The sequence below is a fragment of the Fukomys damarensis genome, unplaced genomic scaffold, assembly GCF_012274545.1.
Source record: "Fukomys damarensis isolate Sample0158 unplaced genomic scaffold, DMR_v1.0_HiC HiC_scaffold_16, whole genome shotgun sequence".
In the NCBI taxonomy this organism is placed as follows: Eukaryota; Metazoa; Chordata; class Mammalia; order Rodentia; family Bathyergidae; genus Fukomys; species Fukomys damarensis.
The window spans coordinates 76,879,446-76,899,085 of record NW_022900928.1 but is presented as its reverse complement, the minus strand read 5'-3'; the positions used below and the strand labels follow the sequence as shown (position 1 = coordinate 76,899,085).

General features: G+C 40.0%; 1 protein-coding gene across 4 annotated transcripts in view; it reads left to right on the top strand.

Annotated features, from left to right (window-relative positions):
* Arhgap32 (Rho GTPase activating protein 32) overlaps positions 1-19,634 on the top strand; it is a 157,677-nt gene extending 138,043 nt beyond the window's left edge. For all 4 annotated transcript variants that reach the window (XM_010616568.3, XM_033764428.1, XM_010616570.2 and 1 more), the window contains 8 exons: positions 3,417-3,524; positions 3,768-3,913; positions 4,661-4,856; positions 6,473-6,618; positions 10,859-10,930; positions 12,835-13,713; positions 14,386-15,359; positions 16,990-19,634. In XM_010616568.3, the coding sequence (XP_010614870.3) occupies positions 3,417-3,524; positions 3,768-3,913; positions 4,661-4,856; positions 6,473-6,618; positions 10,859-10,930; positions 12,835-13,713; positions 14,386-15,359; positions 16,990-19,242 (4,774 nt within the window). In that variant the 3' untranslated portion in view covers positions 19,243-19,634. The remainder of the gene's footprint in view (positions 1-3,416; positions 3,525-3,767; positions 3,914-4,660; positions 4,857-6,472; positions 6,619-10,858; positions 10,931-12,834; positions 13,714-14,385; positions 15,360-16,989) is intronic.
* Positions 19,635-19,640: the final 6 nt, after the last annotated feature.

Below are 19,640 nucleotides of genomic sequence, written 5' to 3'. Positions count from 1 at the left end.
TATATACACAGTTTACAAAGTCAAGTGGCATTCATAGTTAATATTGTGTCACTTTATTTCCCATTTCTAATAGCACTTTGGCATTGCTATTTCTCAATTTTTCTTTCTTTTTTTTTTTTATCTTCTCATGGTAAATGAGGATCTCTCATACTCTTCCCTAGTGCCCACAAACATACTTCCCCTTCTTTCCTGTACCTAGTCCAGTTACATGAGCATTTAGTTAGGTAAGTATTTAGGGTTTATGTTGTACCATCTCTGTAACTGTTACTCACAGCTCTACCCAGGGATATACTTTAAGGAACAACTTTTTTTAGGGGGAGGGGTGGTATCGGGACTCAAACTCAGGGTCTCATGTTTGCCAGGCAGGCGCTATACCTCTGAGCTACATCCCTGTCTCCAGGAATAACGTTTTGTGTTTTTTGTGGAGTACTTGGCTTTTGTTTGTCTCTGATTTTCTGTTTGTTTCCAGTTTATCCTACAGGTTCTTTAACAAGCCTATTTATTGTTCTTGCACAGTTTTCTCACACACCAAGCAACATTTTCATGTGTTTTTTCCTGAAAATTACCTTTTATAAGGTCTTTTTTGGTCTTTCTCCTTGCTTCAGTTCAGTCTGGTTTCACTTTTGACCTACAATGAAGAAGACATTGCCACCCCTGTACCTGCTCCTTGGAATTTTCTGTCACCTCCTCTGTGAGTTAGAATGTCCTTTTCTGGATCTCTTGTCATCTTCCCTGTTTTTATTCCATACTTTTGTCACATATACCTTTAATATCTTGCTGAGAAAGATACACGATCTAAATTTTTTGAGACTTTAATATCTAAAAATATTCCTACTTATGCATTTGACTGTTAATTATATAATTTTAGTATGTAAATAATTTTCTTCATAATTGTGATAGTATCACACCATTTTTGTCTACCAAAAAACTGCACCATAATCTGATACCCATCTTTCTATGACATCTTTGGTTATATTTTGTTTTGTCTTTGTCATTCAGGTGCTTTTAAATTTAAAATATATCTTGTGATCAGTTTTCATAGACTCATACCTTGTTGTGGGTTCTTTTTATTCTTAACTTTGGGCACTTGATGGGCTTTTTTTTCATTTCTGGAAATTTGTGCTACTTCTTTGATGGTCTTTCTGCAATTTAAACCCCGCTCTCTTCCTGTTATTATTTCAGCTATTGAACTCTTTTATTTTCTCGTGTTCTTTTTGTCATTTTCTACTCATATTTTTTCCAGACCCTCTTGGTTTTTTTATAATGATTTCCAAGAGCAGATTTCTTCCCTCCCTTTCCTGTTCCTACTTTATAACATCCAGTTCTTGTCCCACAGATATAGTCTCTTCACTGAGAGAACATTATTAGTATTTATACATTTTGTTCTTCAAATTGTTCTTTGCCCACCCCTGCTGCCCCGGTACTGCTGGGTATTGAACCCATGGCCTTTGCACTGAACTGCATCCCCAGAACTTTAAAATTTTTGAATCAGTATCTCCCTGAATTGCCCAGGTCAATCTTCAAGTTAGGGTCCTCATGCCTTAGCCTCCCAGAATGCTGGAATTACAAGCATGCACCACTAGGGGGCATCTACCCTTTTTTGGGGTGATTTCATTTTTATATTTACTTAGCAAAACATTCAGCTAAGGTTTCATAGAAACAATACACATACATGTATATATATTCTCATATAATAATTATTTCCTTCATTAATTTTGTGTAGAGAACTCCCTTGCAATGTAGTCTTTCCTGTTGAATATTATCGTTCCTCTATACATTATATATATTGAACATATATATGACTGTACATTTTTATTTATACTGTATTACCCATTCAATATTCAACCTCTTTAAAATGTATACTCCCTGACATTATTCTGTATTATCGCTATATTTTCAGAATACAGCCTTGTACTTAGTAGATGTTCATTAGTATATTGCATGTTTATATATTGTATACACTGTTAAAGATTTTAACATTTATGCTTCTTAATTCCTTATCTTCTTCAAAATGTAATCTTTAATGTTGTTCTCTCATGTTCCCCTAATTTGCTTTTTTAATCCACATATATGCTGAACATTCTTCCACACAGAGTCTAGATTTTCTTTAGGATGAAGATCTGGCAGTTGAATTCTAGAAACCAAAAAATACTGACATTTTTATTCTCTATGTAGAAAATCACCCAGAGTGTGCTCTCAGAAGGGTTATGCAGTTTCATGCTCACCTGCTGAATATGAAGTATTTACTTCATGGAAGCCTAATTAAATTCTACGCTGACTTCAAGAAATTTTTATAATTAGATAGACAAACAAAATAGGTACCTGTGGTTGTTTTCGTTTGCATTTCTTGTTAAATACATTTCTGAAGTTCTTTAATATCCCTCCTTTCTATAATAAAATTTTGCTGTCTTCTGAACAGGTTTCTCAGGTTTCCCACCTCCTTCATGTGTGCCTTCCTGTCTGTTTTTCCTTTTTTACTGTGTACAAGAGGAACAGACAATACCATTTTCACCACAGATGAGCCAAAGTAGGAGCAGGCACTTTGGAGCCATTCTGACCTTAATTTAAGTCCCAGCCTGACTACCACTGCTTGTCTCTAACCACTAGCCAGTTTTCACTTCTCTTTCCTGTCAAAGCTGGTAATACTGTCTGTAGTTCATTTACTGTGGGAATTAAATGAGACTCCCCTTAAAAGTGCAGTGCGAAGTCTGGCTGCTGTCTTCCTTTTCTTCTCAAGTTCATATTAGGTCCATCTGAATCATCATGGCTCATACGAAGATCACAATTTAACATTGATTACTATTCTATTTCTGTCTTTTATTTATTGTCTTTAGCAATCTTAGGCCCTGTACAGTGAAGTAGGACACTGACACATGCAGCTGATAGGTTATGTGCGTGTACTTGCAACTGGTTTAACTTGCATTTAAGATAATGATGTTTTATTTTCAAAAGCACTGCTCAGTTATTTAATCTTAGTGTATGTGGAATTGTTTAAATAAACTTTTTTTGAATGGACAAGGTAAAGTTACTACAATTTGAAATAGGCACTTTATTCCAAAAGTACGTTGGTTGCTCAAATGTCCTCCCCTCAATACGTATTGGAATTTTCCTTTTAACCATTTTTTAGGCTTGTGAATATTGGTTTTTTTTCTTTTGTAGAAGTATTTAAATCCTTTCTTCTTAGTTGTCTGCTGAAAGTAGAATAGCATAAATTCCAAATACTATTTGGTCTAGAAACAAACTCTTATGGAGGACTCACTTCTGCTATTTAAACTTAGGTAGCAAAAAATATGTTTAGGTTAGTATGTTCTCTTTTTTCTGTTTTACTGTTGAAAACTTAAAAAGTCAGTGGCCTTTATATTCTATACTGCTGTGGAATGTATTTTTCTATTGATATGTTGTGTTTCATTTTCCAGAACACTGGAGTTCCTGATGAGGCACTTGTCTCTTCTAGCAGACTATTGCTCTATCACAAACATGCATGCAAAAAACTTAGCAATCGTCTGGGCTCCTAACCTGCTCAGGTAGTTTGCATTTGATGTATGACCTTCACTGTAACTAATTATTTTAGTTCTGTTACTGGATCTAAAATTAATTAATGCTCCTTAGTTGTCCTCTTAATTAGCATCTCCCTAAAACAGGAAAGTGGGGCTTAACTAAGAGACTGTAAAAGTATTATTTCTTGCTGATTTTCATGTGATTTACATTTGTTTAAATGCCCTTTAAGACTGCTCATTTTATGACTAGAAATGTTGTTTATCTCACAGATCAAAACAGATAGAGTCTGCCTGCTTCAGTGGAACAGCAGCTTTCATGGAAGTGAGAATTCAGTCTGTGGTTGTGGAATTCATCCTCAATCATGTAGATGTGCTTTTCAGTGGCAAAATCAGTGCAGTCATGCAGGAAGGGGCAGGTAGGACTCAGGAAGATGTTATTTACTACCACAATATGTTTCTGTACTTGTAAAGAAATAATAAACTTTGCATTTCTCATCTCAATTTTTTAAAAATGTCAATGGTAGAAGATAGACAATTTATATCTGTCTTTCAAATTGACCTTTATTTTATATGTACATTGTGAATGCTATGTAATGATTTTATTATGATCTGAGTTTGTGACAAATTGAAAAAAAATCACAAAAAGTCTTGATGTATATTGAGGTATAATGTAGAAGAGAAGAAAGTTCCTTTAAAAACTAAAAATATCTGAATTGTCAGCTTTCCTAGTATGTTTAAGAAAGGAAAATATGCAAGGACCCGAGTTCAATCCCCATTTCCAAAAAAAGAAAAGAACGGAAAATAGTTATGAATGAATTAAACACACACATAATTGTACAGGGAATTACACAGGGAAAAATTACATACTTTAACTGTGAGGGGTTGATTTTCTCTCTGAGACATGTTATTTAGAAATTTGTTTAGAAATAAGCTGGTTTGAACAGCTTATTGAGAGAGTAATTACTTTAAATTATGATGTAATGTAAGTTTTTATTACACAGTGTATACACTGAGATTTTTGCCACTTTAAAAACCTGAAGAAATTCAAAACAACACTGATAGGTCGATAGGTGGGCACACGAACAGATTGCTACACACTCGTTCATCATTGACTTTGTTTCTGACTTTGTTTTATCATTGTTTCTGTCCCTTAATTTCTGAAGCATCTTTATCTAGGCCCAAGTCTCTGCTGGTTTCTTCTCCATCCACCAAGCTTCTGACTTTGGAGGAAGCCCAGGCAAGAACACAAGCTCAGGTCAATTCTCCAATTATGACTGAAAATAAATACATTGAAGTAGGAGAAGGACCTGCTGCACTTCAGGGGAAATTTCATACCATAATTGAGTTCCCACTGGAAAGGTAAAATTCATTAAATCCCAAATAAAAATAGGATTTCCATAATCATGTGTTGTTTTCTTTTAGTTTCTTTTCTTCCCCCATTGCTGGGAAGTAGACCTGGGGCCTCATGTGTGCTAGGCAAATGCTCTGTGGCCTGAGCTCTCCCCATCCCTGTTTTGCTTTTAAATTCATATTTTAGTATTTATATATTAAATTCTGGACCAGTACAAGAAAAATTTATTTGAATAAAGATGATGTTTGACAATTGATAGGAAATAATAAAAATGATTTTTTGCAAAGCATTACACTATCACCTAATTTTGTGAAAGAAGAAAGCCAGGGAAAGTACAGGAAAAAATTACACACTTTTACAATATGAGGTTAATTTTTCTGAGATGCATTATTTAGGAATTTTCTTAGAAATAAGCATTGTTGGAGCAGTATATTCAGAAAGCAATGAATGGACAGTGACTTACTTGACATTAGTTCTTTTCTCTCTATTCCTGACCTGCAGCATCACATTACCTGGTAGTTGTTAGTAGGCAGATCCTCCAGCCCACCCCACACTTACTAAGTCAGAACCTTTGTGATGGGCCCAGCAGCCAATCTTTAGTCAAGCTTTCTAGGGGTGCAGAAATGATAGTGTGACCTCTCAAGGTCCCTGTCAGCTCTGACATCTCTGTTTCCCTAAAGAAATTTCTGTGTCTTCTTTACTGGGTCATACTAAGAAGACTAATTATGTAAAATTATTTTTTAATATCTCTGCTTCTTTGAGTATTACACATGAAAGTAAGGATCATCTCTGGATTCAGTTTTACTAATGCAACCTTCAGATATCTTTTTCCTATATTTTAGTGTAGTCCTCTAGTTTCCTTTCACCTCCCATAGCTAAAACAAATAAAATGTTAGAACATACCCTGAGCATCTTGGCTTTATATTATAACTCCATCATTTATTCAAAATCTATTTTATAGAATAGATTATGTAACCTGTTTTGAATTTTACCTTGAGTTTCATAATAGACTTTTGAAAAATGCTGGAACCACTGACATGAAGTAGATAAAAACATGTGTATATAGACTTGGGTTTCAAACCTGACTCTATCACTTAATAGTTTTATAACTTCAAGGATGTTTTCTGAACTTCTTATTCCTTCAGCCATAAAATGAGAATAATAGTACCTGCCACGTGTGGTTATTTTTGCCTTAAAAGAGGCACTGTATATAAGGTAAGGTACTTATCACAGATGTGGCATTTGACACATGTTAGTTATTATTAATCTTTTTGTCTGTATTCACTTTACTCACACCTAAAATCAGTCTCTTTGTTTTATTTTTGGAGGTTTATTTAATACTAAGTTCCTTTTCCCAGTTATGTCTTACTCAACTTATTTTACAGATTATGAAGTAGGGTCTAAATATAATGTGCATAAAATGATCTTTGTGAAACTAATTATCAGTGTTAAAATCTGCATACTGCCTTTTCATTTCATGCTCTAGAGTGTTCTGTAAGGAAGGTGGAGGTCTGTTTACTATTTCACCTGGGCCTCACTAGCTGTTTGGTTCTACCATTTATTCATTTTTTTCTATAAAAAAGACTCTTGGCTGTCTTAATGTTGACTATTTTTTCTCTTATAGAAAGAGGCCTCAAAATAAGATGAAAAAATCCCCTGTGGGCAGCTGGCGTTCTTTTTTCAACTTGGGGAAGTCATCATCTGTCTCTAAGCGGAAGTTGCAGCGCAATGAGAGTGAGCCTTCAGAGATGAAGGCCATGGCTATGAAAGGTGAGTGCCGCATACTCCTTTCTTGCTGCTGCAGAGGAGTTTTAATTGACAGGTCCCATGTCTACCACTATCACCCCATATATTGTCATCATAGACCTCAATAAGTATGCGCACAGTTACATGGCACAAGTAGATTGCCTTCATGAACAGTTCCTTATTCTTAACTTGAAAAGTTGTATAAATTTTATATAAATATGTAGAAGAACTCAATTTCTTAAGGAAACCGAAAAGATTACAGAATGCAATTAAAAATCCAAAACACATTTGTAACATAGTTTGTACATTGTTTCTAATAGCTTCTCTGTTGCTGGACACAGTACCTAACACCCACAACTTACAGTAAGAGAGGCTCATGGTTTTGGAGGATTCAATCCATATTCATATGGCTCTAGGCAGAAATGGTGTAGCCCAAGGATTTGGTGGAACAAAGCTGCTTAGTTCATGGAAGCAAAGAATAGAAACAGTGCAAGAGAGGAAGGGCAAGGGACCAGCCGTAGACCCCCAAAACCACATCTCCACAGCCCACTCATGTACACCCAGAACTGTGCCCCACCAATCCCCAACATAGTCTCAAAGCCAGTTCAGATTGACATATAAACATCACATTCCATCCCTTGTCAGTTGTAACCCAAACACATCTCTTTAAATTTTGTTTAATCTCCAAATAAAGATAAAAGCTATAATTTTGCCTAACATTAATAAAAATAGAAATGCTACAATCCCTTCTCCAAAGTCTCAGTGGTTCCAGCATTTTTCAGAAGTCTGTCTATTCTGAAACTCAAGGCAAAAATTCAAAACAGGTTACATAATCCCAAGGTATAGTTGCAGAGGATTGTCATTCCCATTCTGAAAGGGAGGAAAATTATGTTAAGAAAAGAATCAGACCAAAATAAAATTGAAATCCAGCAGAGCAAACATTAAGTCTTACCGCTCCATGTCTGGCATACAGAGCATTTGAGGATGAAATGTGAGTTCCAAAGGGCCTAGGTGCCCACATTACTTGTAGCCCCATGGCCTCTCTCTTTAGCTGGCTCCACTCATGGTCTGCAGCTTTCCTTAGCATCTCCAACTTTCTGGGGTCTCCATACACCTTTGGCTTCATCTCCACAGTTTCATGTACTATCCATTCAGGGCCTTTTTGCGAGGAAGCCTCTCTGACCCTACAATTCATATTCTGCATGCCAGTAAAGCTAACATTATGTGGACAACACCTAGTCCAGCTGTCAGCAGAGACAGTAGCCAGGCTCCTGTGGCCATGGCTGTAGTGGATTCTGAGTGTTTGAGTGGCTGAGCACTGTGAAATGAATCCTGTGGGAACCACTACCAATACCCTAGGAAGCCCTTCTCAAGTAGGGGTGCCAGGGACTATCTACTTAGTGAAAGATGATACTTATACACCCTTGAATTTGTAGGGGGTGTAGTCTTGCTTATCCTTTGGAAGCCCTCAAGGCATGTTTTTTCTTGTACAAAATATAGTGGTACCTCAATTTACAAACTTAATTTGTTTTATTGGGAAGATAGCTGTGTTTGTGTTTATGTGGGGGAGATGGCTGTGATCATGTTTGTCACCCAGTGCAGAAATGTGGAGTTGATGAATAGAAGCAAAATTTTGCTGAATACTTTTGTTTGCAAACCAAATTGTTTGTAAATAGAGGCATCCATGAACCACTAATCTCTTTAGCAGCCCCACCTCATTTGGCCCCAGCTTTTTACATGGATTATTCTAGGCCAAAATGTGAGTTTTTCTAATTTTTTTGATCTGCTTTTTGCTTCCACTTTTTACTATAAATCTGGCTAAAACAGCCATGAGTATATATGCCGCAGCCTGAATTTTGAACTATTTTGTAATTTCCTCCACCAGATTAGGCTACCACTCTTATTCTCAGTCTCCTACAAAGTCTCATGTTATGAGAAAAATGTATGTAGACAAATTGTTTGCATGAGTGTAACACACATGGCCCCTAGTCCAGATGCCAGTGGAATCCTGGTTCCCATCTGAAACTTCCTGAACCTAACTTTTCCTCTCCATATTTTTACCAGTATTCTGCTCCTCTAGACTCCAAGTAGAATCATGCTTCGAGTCCTGCTCATTGCATTCTAAAACTTCCATACTGCTCATCTCCAAATCTTTATATGTTTCCAATAGCTTGAACATGTATGTGGTATACCATGACTGTCCCATCAAACAGCTTATACCACACAAGGGGATTGTCCCATGCTGCCCCAATGGGACAGTTATGCATGTACTGCTGGTGTTTCAGAGTTGCCAGGCAGTTAGACATGTGAATTACTGACCTATTGTAAATGTGTTAGGTATGTACATTTGGTTCATGTACAGTCACAACAATGGCCTCGCTCTAGGCACCAGTTTTTTATATGAGTTTGTTTTCCTGTTGCTGAATACAATACCCACAACCAACAATTTAAAGGAGAGGTTTAATTTGGCTCACAGTTTGGGGGGACTTTGTCCATGGTTGTCTGGCTCAAGGACAGAAATAATATTGCAGAAAAGTATGACAGAGAAGAGCTGTTAGTTTGTGGCATCTGGGAAGCAAAGCAGGGGACTAGTACCAGAGAGAAAGGGACAAGGAACCAGATAGGCCATGCATATACAACCTACTCCAACAAATTCAAAAGTGCATCCCAGAAATTCCTGGGAAAAGCCAGTCCAAGTTGATGCTTTGATAAGAGTTTCTTATTTGATCAAGTAAATCTATTACTATTAAAAAGAACTACTCTTTCAAAAATAGTTTAAAACCCATGTTTTGGTAGTAACAACTTTTAAATCCAGAAGGGATAGTAGCAGTCGTCTTCTTAGGTAATATTAGTATGATGTTCCATGCATTAACTCATTCAGTATATAATCACATTAGATAATTTTGACAGCAGGCCTTTCAGGGAGAAAGAAAATTAAGGTAGTGCTTTTGCTTCCACAGTCTGAATGGGAAGTGTGTGTGTGTGTGTGTGTGTGTGTGTGTGTATGAAAATAAGTTTCACTGCAGAATGATAGCTATTGAAATAATTTTGTACAAAATCAGCTCTTATGGCAAAGAGGCTGGTGGTGAGGAAAGATACCTTTGACTTAGGCAGTGAAGGATAAGCAATGATTGACGTAATCAACAGGAGACTAAGAATGGTGGGAGGTGGGGACAGGGTGAGAAGAAAAGCAAATTGAGGGCTGCATCCTGTGAAAAAGCTATATTTAAAAGAGTTGGGCCGCGAATTTAGCTCAGTAGTTCTGCCACGTGCCTTGCAAGTGCAAGGACCCAAGTTCGATCCCTGATACCAAAAAATAATAAATTGATTAAAAAATAATAAAAGAAGAGTTTTCAGAGAGTAGTGAGAAAAGATAATTAGGATGATAGACAAAGGAAGAGAAGCGTACTGTCCCCAGCAGAGGAAGTGTGGGCACTGTCCAGTACTAGCAGCCAGTGTTAGAGGAAGTTGTTTAGCAGCATCTAATTAAAGTGACCATGTGGGTTTTCTAGGCTGCAGTAACAGATTCCAGCAAATCAAGTGGCTTAAAATAACAGGAATGTATTCCCTCACAGCTGTGGAGGTTCACGTTAATTCTGGCAGCTGGCAGCAGGGCTATACCCCAGGAAATGAGCCTTCCTTGTCTCTCCCACCCCTGGAAGCTCCTGGCTTTTTTCTTCACTTGAGGCAGCATCACCACCCTCTGCTCCCATTTCATGAGTCTTTGTGTCTCTATGTCTTGTCTTCTTTGATGGATACCAGTCATTGATGGTGGGCCCACTGTAAGTGCAATGTGATATCATCTCAGGATTCATGTGCAGGCTGGATGTGGTGCTTACACACCTACAATCCCAGCACTGGCGAGGCTGCCGCAGGAGGGTCATTATGAGTTCGAGGCCAGCCTGTGCGACATAATGAATCCCAAGGCCAGCCTGAACTACACAGTGAGACCCTGTCACACACACACACACACACATGCACACACAAAAGGATACACATTGGTCTTTTAGGAAATAAACAAGAAAGAAGTCTGCTAGTTCATCTCTGTGCTCGAGTTCATGATCCTTTTGAAAAGAGATTTTTCAAATGAGAACTATTAAAAACAATGCAACACTTTATATAACAGGGTAGTAAATTGAAAAATTCAAAATGGGCAAGTAATCACTTGTGGGAATTTAAGCATGTGTTAGGAAAAGCACTGATCCCGTTAACTGCATACTTTGTAACAATAATAAAACTCTACACGCTTGTTCTTTGCCTTCAGGTGGCAGGGCAGAAGGAACTCTACGGTCAGCTAAAAGCGAGGAGTCTCTTACTTCTCTCCATGCAGTTGATGGTGAGACTGAAAGCATAAATTTTTTTATTCCATCATGGATGGCATAAAGGAATATGAACACAGTAGCTAAATGCACTTTATAAATAATATACATTTTTTATTGGCTTTTTTTTGGTACCAGGGATCTAACTTGCGACCTTGCATTTGTGAGGCAGGCAGCACCACCACTGAGCTCAATCCCTGGCCTATAAATAATATGCTTAAATATCGCTTCTAAGAATTTTAATATGTATTTAATATTGTTCAGAGTAAAATTCAGTGATATTTTAATGTGATGTCAGTATTTTGGCATGATTGCTATTTATTTACATAAAAATGGCCAAAAATGTTTTAAATCAACCACTTATATTTGTTAATGCCTAGTAAAACTGTCCCCTTCATTAGATTTCACAATAAGAAGATATTTGTTTTAAACTACAAAAGTAAACAGTTTTTATGACTGTCTTTTGTCTTGCAAAATGGTTTAACCTGACCTTAAATTTCATACGTCAGACTGATTACAGGTGGTCTTCATTATCCAAGAATATTTAGCACCTGGAGAAGGCAACTTAAAGTGAATCTGCTTAAAATTGGGACCAAAGTTTCATGGTATATATTGGAAGGTTTGGTTGCAACATAAGTTGGAAAATGAACCTAAAATATGAAATAGATGTTTGTTCTGTTTAGTAAAAATGGAATTACAGTTGCAACTATGCAGTAATTTTTAGAATAAAGAATTGCTTCCATGTTGATTGGGGAGAAGGTACAATATTTTTGGGCAAAACCATGTAAGATAAGAACACACTAGAATACCCATTACTTGGTGTTTGATTTGGGCAGCACATTATAAAGAAGGCTCTTTGTGCAAAAGTGATCAGAGCTAACACATATTTATTTACCAAAGGCTTTCTTAAAGCCATTGGATTTTTAATTCCAATCATGCTCTTTTGAAATATCCTGAGGTGTTAATCATTCTGGTCAATTTTCTCATCTTCATTTATTATTAGTTCTTCAAACTGTAGATTCTCATTGACCAGTGTCTTTGCTTATGATTCAGAGAAGTTCTTTCTGAGTCGCTGACAGTTTAGGAATTTTCCAAAAGATTTTCAGTTAAATTGCAGTTAAGATAATCTACCGGAACAGTATAGTAAACAGTATATGTTTTCACTATGGCAATTATAGTAATTCTCATAGAATAAAGGTGTATTATTTCACCATTTGAATATAAAATTGAATAATACTCTTTTTTTTAATTAGAGCACTTTATTTGATTCAATATGCACTAAAAATATTTACTTCTTAGAATTATGTCAAGTAATGTTATGAGTAGTCTACACTGTCTATCACTCTGTAGGGCTCTGTTTAAGAAACTGAAAGCTACTCTAAAAGAAATAAGTGGAATCCTTTACTACATATATGCAAGTATTTTCAATTGAGAAGTTCTTTTTTAAGAAATACGGGTACTATAAAAATATTTACCTGAAATAAACAATCTTATTCGTTGTTAACTATCCAGGGTGCTATTTAAAGTGATTAGTTCTGCCTCACAAATCATATGGGAGGCCAGTGATACAATACAATCCAAATAAATGAAAAAGAACTTACCCAAAGTCACACCAGAAGTCAGTGTTGGACCAGTAATAGAATCTCAGAGACCTGAAGTATTTTTTTTTTCTTATTCAGACCTTGAAATGGTGCATTCTCCCTCTGATTATGTCAGATGTGCTTATCATATAGCAGTTGACTCAGAGGTTCTGCTGTAAGAGTAAAGGATCCATGTGCACCCAGAAGCAATTGATAGAGAATGAGTGGTTCTGTTTTCCTACCCTAAACGGAAAGTTCCTGCTGTTCTAAGTCAGTGATTTATCATAGCATTGTATATCAAGTGACATTCACACTTTGACATTGCTGTCCATTTTTACTAGGTGATTCCAAGCTTTTCCGGCCTAGAAGACCCCGATCTAGCAGTGATGCCCTTTCTGCCTCTTTTAATGGAGAAATGCTGGGGAACCGCTGTAATTCCTATGATAATTTGCCCCATGACAATGAGAGTGAGGAGGAAGTAGGGCTTCTGCATATTCCAGCTCTAATGTCTCCTCCTTCTGCTGAGGACGTTGATTTGAGCCCACCAGACATTGGAGTGGCCAGCCTGGATTTTGATCCAATGTCCTTTCAATGTAGTCCTCCTAAGGCCGAGTCAGAATGTCTGGAGAGTGGTGCTTCCTTTTTAGATTCATTAGGATACTCAAAGGATAAACCATGTGCCAATAAAAAGGATATAGAAACAGGTGGTAGTCAGTCTCAGACTCCAGGAAGCACTGCAAGCTCTGAACCGGTTTCTCCAGTTCAGGAGAAACTGAGTCCATTCTTTTCCCTGGACTTGAGCCCACCTGAAGAGAAATCATCTAAGCCATCCTCATTTACTGAAAAGGTCGTCTATGCTCTCTCTCCAAAGATTGGACGGAAGTTAACTAAATCACCTTCCATGAACATATCAGAGCCAATTTCAGTGACCCTTCCGCCTCGGGTGTCAGAAGTCATTGGTACCATCCCAAATACTGCAGCTCAGAATACATCATCTCCAACCTGGAACAAGAGCATGGAAGACAGTGATGTCACAAATAGATCCCCCACCCAGATAGTAAAGATGAAAGCAAATGAGAGAGAGGCCCAAGAAGGATGTGAACCTGAAATCCAGCCCCTGGACCAGGTGGCTGCTGAAGAAGTAGAATTGCCAGGGAAAGAGGATCGGTCTGTCCCGAGCAGTCAGAGTAAGGCTGTAGCTTCTGGACAGACTCAGACAGGTACCGTTTGTTTTCCTCCCTTTTTTCTTTAAGTTAAGAGGGATCTTCAATCCTGTGTGCCATCTGTGCCTTCTAATAGAGAAATTTGTACCACAGCTAGTCTTTAATCAAAAAGAATGCTTTCCTGAGTAGTGCTGATGGCTCAAAGCCCTAAATTAAAATCAGTCAAACAGAACTCCCCAAAGAGCCCATGTCCTGCTTCAGAACTTCTCAAAAGACCCTTTATCCCTTTGGACAGTCAAAATTTGTGGATAATTTTTACACCACTTTATAGCTCTTGATTCTATTTTCACTTCTAATAAATACCATTATGCTAGCCTTACAAGTTAGTAAGACAGCCTACACCAGCCTATGTAAAAACTGTGCTTAATCACAATTTGCAAGCACTCAAAGCTTGTGTTCTAAGCAGTCCTTTTTGAGCCAGGTGAGGAGCCTGCCCCTCCCACCCTATAGCAGTTCGAGAGGAGCTTGCAACCACTGTTTTAGTTTTCCTTCTGAACCAGATGTGTTTTCAACAGCATTTGCATGTGGGATGGAAGATCATGGATTGCCATTTTGAAATATGGAAAGCATCTATTTTTTAATGATCAGATGGGGAGTGTTTGACTTTCCGTATAGGATAATGTAAGCCACCTTTTCATTCTCATTTTTTTTTTCCCAATTTCCCACTAGGAGCAGTTACCCATGACCCCCCTCAGGATCCCGTTCCTGTCAGTTCAGTCTCTCTTATCCCACCACCTCCGCCTCCGAAAAATGTCGCCCGAATGTTGGCACTAGCGTTAGCTGAGTCTGCACAGCAAGCCTCAACTCAGACATTGAAGAGACCAGGGGCATCCCAGACTGGGTATACAAATTATGGAGACATAGTGGCTACCTCTGAAGATAAGCTGCCCAGTCCCTACTCTAGTGTTGCTCTAGATAAGGCCTATTTCCAGACGAATCGACCAGCAGAGCAGCTCCACCTCCAGAACAACGCACTGGGGAATAGTGACCAGCCTCTCCCAGAGACAGCAGCTATTGGGGATCTCCCCCATTCTCACACAACAGAATCTGGGGAGCACCTCCATCAAGTAGACTTACTAGGGAGTAAGTCACATCCAGACTGTTTATCTGGGGACCCAGAAAAGGCCAGAATTGCTTTAGCTCCCTTAACTGACTCAGAGAAGTCTGATGATCAAAGAAGCTTCCCTGAAGACCAGGCTGGGAAGCCCAGCGTGCTGAGGGTTTCCTTTGCAGAGCAGGACCAATCTGCGCTCCACTTCTACAGTGGGGATCAGCTTCCCTCCTACTTTGGTGCAAGTGTGGATAAGCTCCATCACCCTACAGAGCTCACAGGTGAATCTCCCATGCCTTCGAGTTTGCCTATGGACAAAATCTACCTGCCTTCTGGGTCCCCTGAAGAGAATGCCTGCACGGGTACCATGGCTTACATGATAGCAACTGCGGCAGCTGAAACAAGCATCAAAGACACCAGCTGGGCGGTGGCTGAACAGCCTACTGCTGCTGACTTTACTGCTGCCACCCTCCAGCGCCCCCACAGAAATCGTCCCCTTCCCGCACCTCCTTCCCAGAGGCCAGCAGAGCAGCTACCAGTCATGGGGCAAGTACAAGCAGCAACCAGTATAGGAGTAAATAATTCCCACAAGGTAAGAAGGAGAGGAACTCAATGAGGTGAAATATACTTTTTTCAAAGGTATGTTATTTTTCAGCAAGGTGTATTACTATTTGTGAGTCAGATATAATTTCTTAAATCTTGTGGCAGGTTTCCATGAAATAGTTCCAATTTGAGGTTTGAGTCTACCTGGCTACTAGTTTTTCTCTGAAGAAAGAGCAGTTAATTGGGCTGGGGATTTAGCTCAGTGGTTTCGCTGCCTGCCTCGCTAGTGCAGCAAATCGAAGGACCTGAGTTCGATCCCCTGTACCAAAAAAAAAAGAAAGAAAGAGCAGTTAATTGACAATGATAGTTTAACTATACCTGCTACCTTTTCTTCTGTAAGCATCTAGGTCAGTGGTGGCGAACCTACAGAACATCTGTTATTTGTTGTTCTTTTAAGGCAAAAGATGTTAATGTATGAGTTGTTTTTCTAAATTAAAACTTCAGTATTCAAGTTTAATTGTAGTGTTGATACCTTGCAATAAGTAAGTGGCTTTGGGCTTGCAGTTTGACTACTCAGTCTCTAAAAGAAGGTTCACTATCACTGATTAGGTCTTTTCTTCAGAGTAATGTAATGTAATGATTGCATGAGACCGGCTGGGTTTTAGGTGTTGAACGTGAGGGGTGTTTGTCCCTCCCCTCCCCTCCCCTCCCTTCCTTCCCTTCCTTTCCCTTCCCTTTCTTTTCCCTCCCCTCCTCCATCATTGACTCACTGTGACTTTGGGCAAGTAGTTTTACCACCTTCTGACAATTACTCCTATCTGCACAGTGAAAATACCTCATGCTTAAGACATCTGTAAGAATCTGCCTTGCAGGCTTCTTAAAAGTGTAAGACATTATAGTACATTAGGATTTTGCATTATTTTTTTATCTTTAACTAGCAGATTGTTCCATAGCCAAGTACTTGTTTTGGTGAGAGAATTTTGTACACAGACCTAAGGACTTTTTTCTAGTTTTCTGATTTTTAAAAAAATAGCACAGGTTATTTTGTGATCACCTTAAACTAAAAAGACTTAAATTTCTAGTTCTTGGAAGATGCTATTTCTAGCAGTTACTTCTCAGGGATGGCATCTTTGCAGTCTTTCTGTGAGAATTATATTTGGACTGTAAATCTACAAATGGAATGGAGTTTTAAAAAGTGGTGAAAGACGATAACCTCTGAATTGAATGTTACCTTATTGCCCTTCCTTTTACTGGGGTGTTTAAAACTGCTCACTGTATACAATGGTGAGTCACATAAAAATCCTCCAGATGACAGTCAACGCTTTTCATTGAATATAATGTTCTTGGTATTGAGGCTAACCTATACTGATAGGCTGGGTGTTTGTTTTTAAGCTTTGCAGCATTATTTGAGTAAACTTTCATTTGAGCCTGCACATAAAAGATAATGCCATAGGCAACCTTGTGTCACATTTCAAACATATTATGAATTAGAAACTCTGAAGAGCTCTCCAGAGATGTGATGTACCAAATAGCAGCATAGGCCTTCCTTTCCTGGCAGTGGCAGTGAAGATTTCAAACTGCCACCCAGATAGCCTCAGCTGCAAGTTAAAAATGTAATAGCGTTTGATTCCTTGGAGGATCATAAAGAACAGACTCATCACATTGTCATTTTTCAATAGGTTCAAGGATCAGTTCCAGCTCCAGAGAGGCCACCTGAGCCTCGAGCCATGGATGACCCTGTGCCCATCTTTGTCAGTGATGGCAATGCAGCTGCCCCGTGTCCCATGGCTGCAGCTGCTGCTCTCCAGCCTGGCCTACCTGAGAAGGTTCGAGAAGGCACCAGGGTCCCACTACTCCACCTGCGTGCTGAGTCCTTTCCTGGGCACTCCTGTGGCTTCGGGGCACCAGTGCCCTCCACCAGGGCCATGGAGAGTAAGATGGCTGCTGCCATACACTCCAGCAGTGCAGATGGCACCAGCAGCTCCAATTACCACTCCTGTGTTGCTTCATCAGCCTCAGTGGACGATGTGTTGCCTTTACCACTTCCTATCCCTCAACCCAAGCATGCTTCTCAGAAAATAGCTTATTCCTCTTTTGTCAGGCCTGATGTTGCCACTGAGCCCTTTGGCCCAGAAAATTGTTTGCATTTCAGTATGACTTCAAACTGCCAATTCCGTCCCCAGAGTGTACCTCCACATCATAATAAGTTGGAGCAACACCAAGTACACGGTGCCCGATCAGAGCCACCAGCCTCCATGGGTCCCCGTTATAACACCTATGTGGCTCCAGGAAGAAATGCATCTGGGCACCACTCCAAGCCATGCAGCCGAATTGAGTATATTTCTTCTCTGAGCTCCTCTGTTAGGAGTGCTTGTTACCCTGAAGATATTCCACCATACCCTACCATCCGGAGGGTACAGTCCCTTCACGCACCCCCATCATCCATGATCCGCTCTGTCCCCATTTCTCGGACAGAAGTTCCCCCGGATGATGAAGCAGCCTACTGCCCAAGACCCCTGTACCAGTATAAGCCATATCAGTCCTCCCAAGCCCGCTCAGATTACCATGTAACTCAGCTTCAGCCTTACTTTGAGAATGGACGGGTACATTACCGCTACAGCCCATATTCCAGTTCCTCCAGTTCCTATTACAGTCCTGACGGGGCCCTTTGTGATGTGGATGCCTATAGCACAGTGCAGTTGAGGCCCCTTCACCGCCTGCCAAGTCGAGATTTTGCTCTTTACAATCCTAGGCTACAAGGCAAGAACTTATACAGTTACCCTGGTTTGCCTCCGCGTCCCCGTGCCAGTGGCACTGGTTACTTCTCTGGTAATGACCATAATGTAGTCAGCATGCCTCCATCTGCTGATGTAAAGCACAGTGGCACCTCATGGGACTTCGAGGACATGGAGAAATACCGTATGCAGTCCATCCGGAGAGAGAGCCGTGCGCGACAGAAAGTGAAGGGCCCTGTCATGTCTCAGTATGATAACATGACCCCAGCCATGCAAGATGACTTGGGGGGGATCTATGTCATCCATCTGCGCAGCAAATCCGATCCTGGGAAAACTGGACTTCTCTCAGTGGCAGAGGGAAAAGAGGGGCGACACTCATCCAAAGCTGTCAGTCCTGAGGGAGATGACCGCTTCTATAGGAAGCTCTCAGAGCATGAGTTCGATAGAGTTCTCCACCATGGGAGCTATGGCAGTGCACAGGCAGAGAAGCCTTCCCTCCCTCAGAAGCAGAGCAGCCTTAGGAATAGGAAGCTCCATGACATGGGTTGTAGTCTCCCAGAGCACAGGGCACATCAGGAAGCAAGCCATAGGCAGTTGTGTGAATCAAAAAATGGGCCACCTTATATCCAAACAGCTGGCCAGTTAGATTATGGGCCCAAAGGGATACCAGACACTGCTGAGCCAGGCAGCTACCATAACTCTGGAGGAAAATACGTCCCCTCAGGGCAGGAGTCTTTAAGACTAAATCACAGAGAGGTGAGGCTCTCCAAAGAGCTGGAGCACCCTCGTGCCAGACAGCCACCTGCCCCTGACAAACACTCCAGAAACTGCTACAAGGAGGAGGAGCACCTCACCCAGTCAGCGGTCCCACCCGCTAAGCCAGAGAGGAGTCATAGCCTAAAGCTGCACCATACCCAGAACCTGGAGAGGGACCCCAGCGTGCTATACCAGTACCAAACACATGGCAAGCGCCACAGCAATATGACTGTTGTGTCCCAGTATGATAACCTGGAGGATTACCACTCCCTGCCCCAGCACCAGCGAGGCGGCTTCGGAGGGGCAGGCATGGGGACGTACATGCCCTCTGGCTTTGCCCACCCACAGAGCAGGACATACGCCACAGCACTGGGTCAGGGAGCCTTCCTGCCCACAGAGTTGTCCTTGCAGCACCCTGACACACAGATCCATGCAGAATGAGCCCCGGGAGCAATAGAGTTGAAGCAGCCTCTGCTGGACAGTGGACTGTTCTATTTTTTTCAGTAACCAAAAAGGTACAAAATTTCCGACCACATTTAAAAAATGTAATAAAAGCAAATCACCATCTTCTCCCCTTCCCTGCTTCATTACCATCCTTCCATCTGTAGGCTGTCATTTTTGTCTTTAAGAGATCTGAATGATTGTAAAGCACTGTGTTGGAAATCTAGTGAAGAAATTTGTCGCAGACTGTACTTGCCATATAGAGTTCATCTGTAAGAGCCTGAGGACTGCCTTTAACTGTATTTGACTTTATCTTTGTCTTTTCTTAGCATGTGCTACCTAGATCAGAGCAGTTTACATATCTTTCCTGGTGGGCTTTTTTTTTTTTTTTTTTTTTT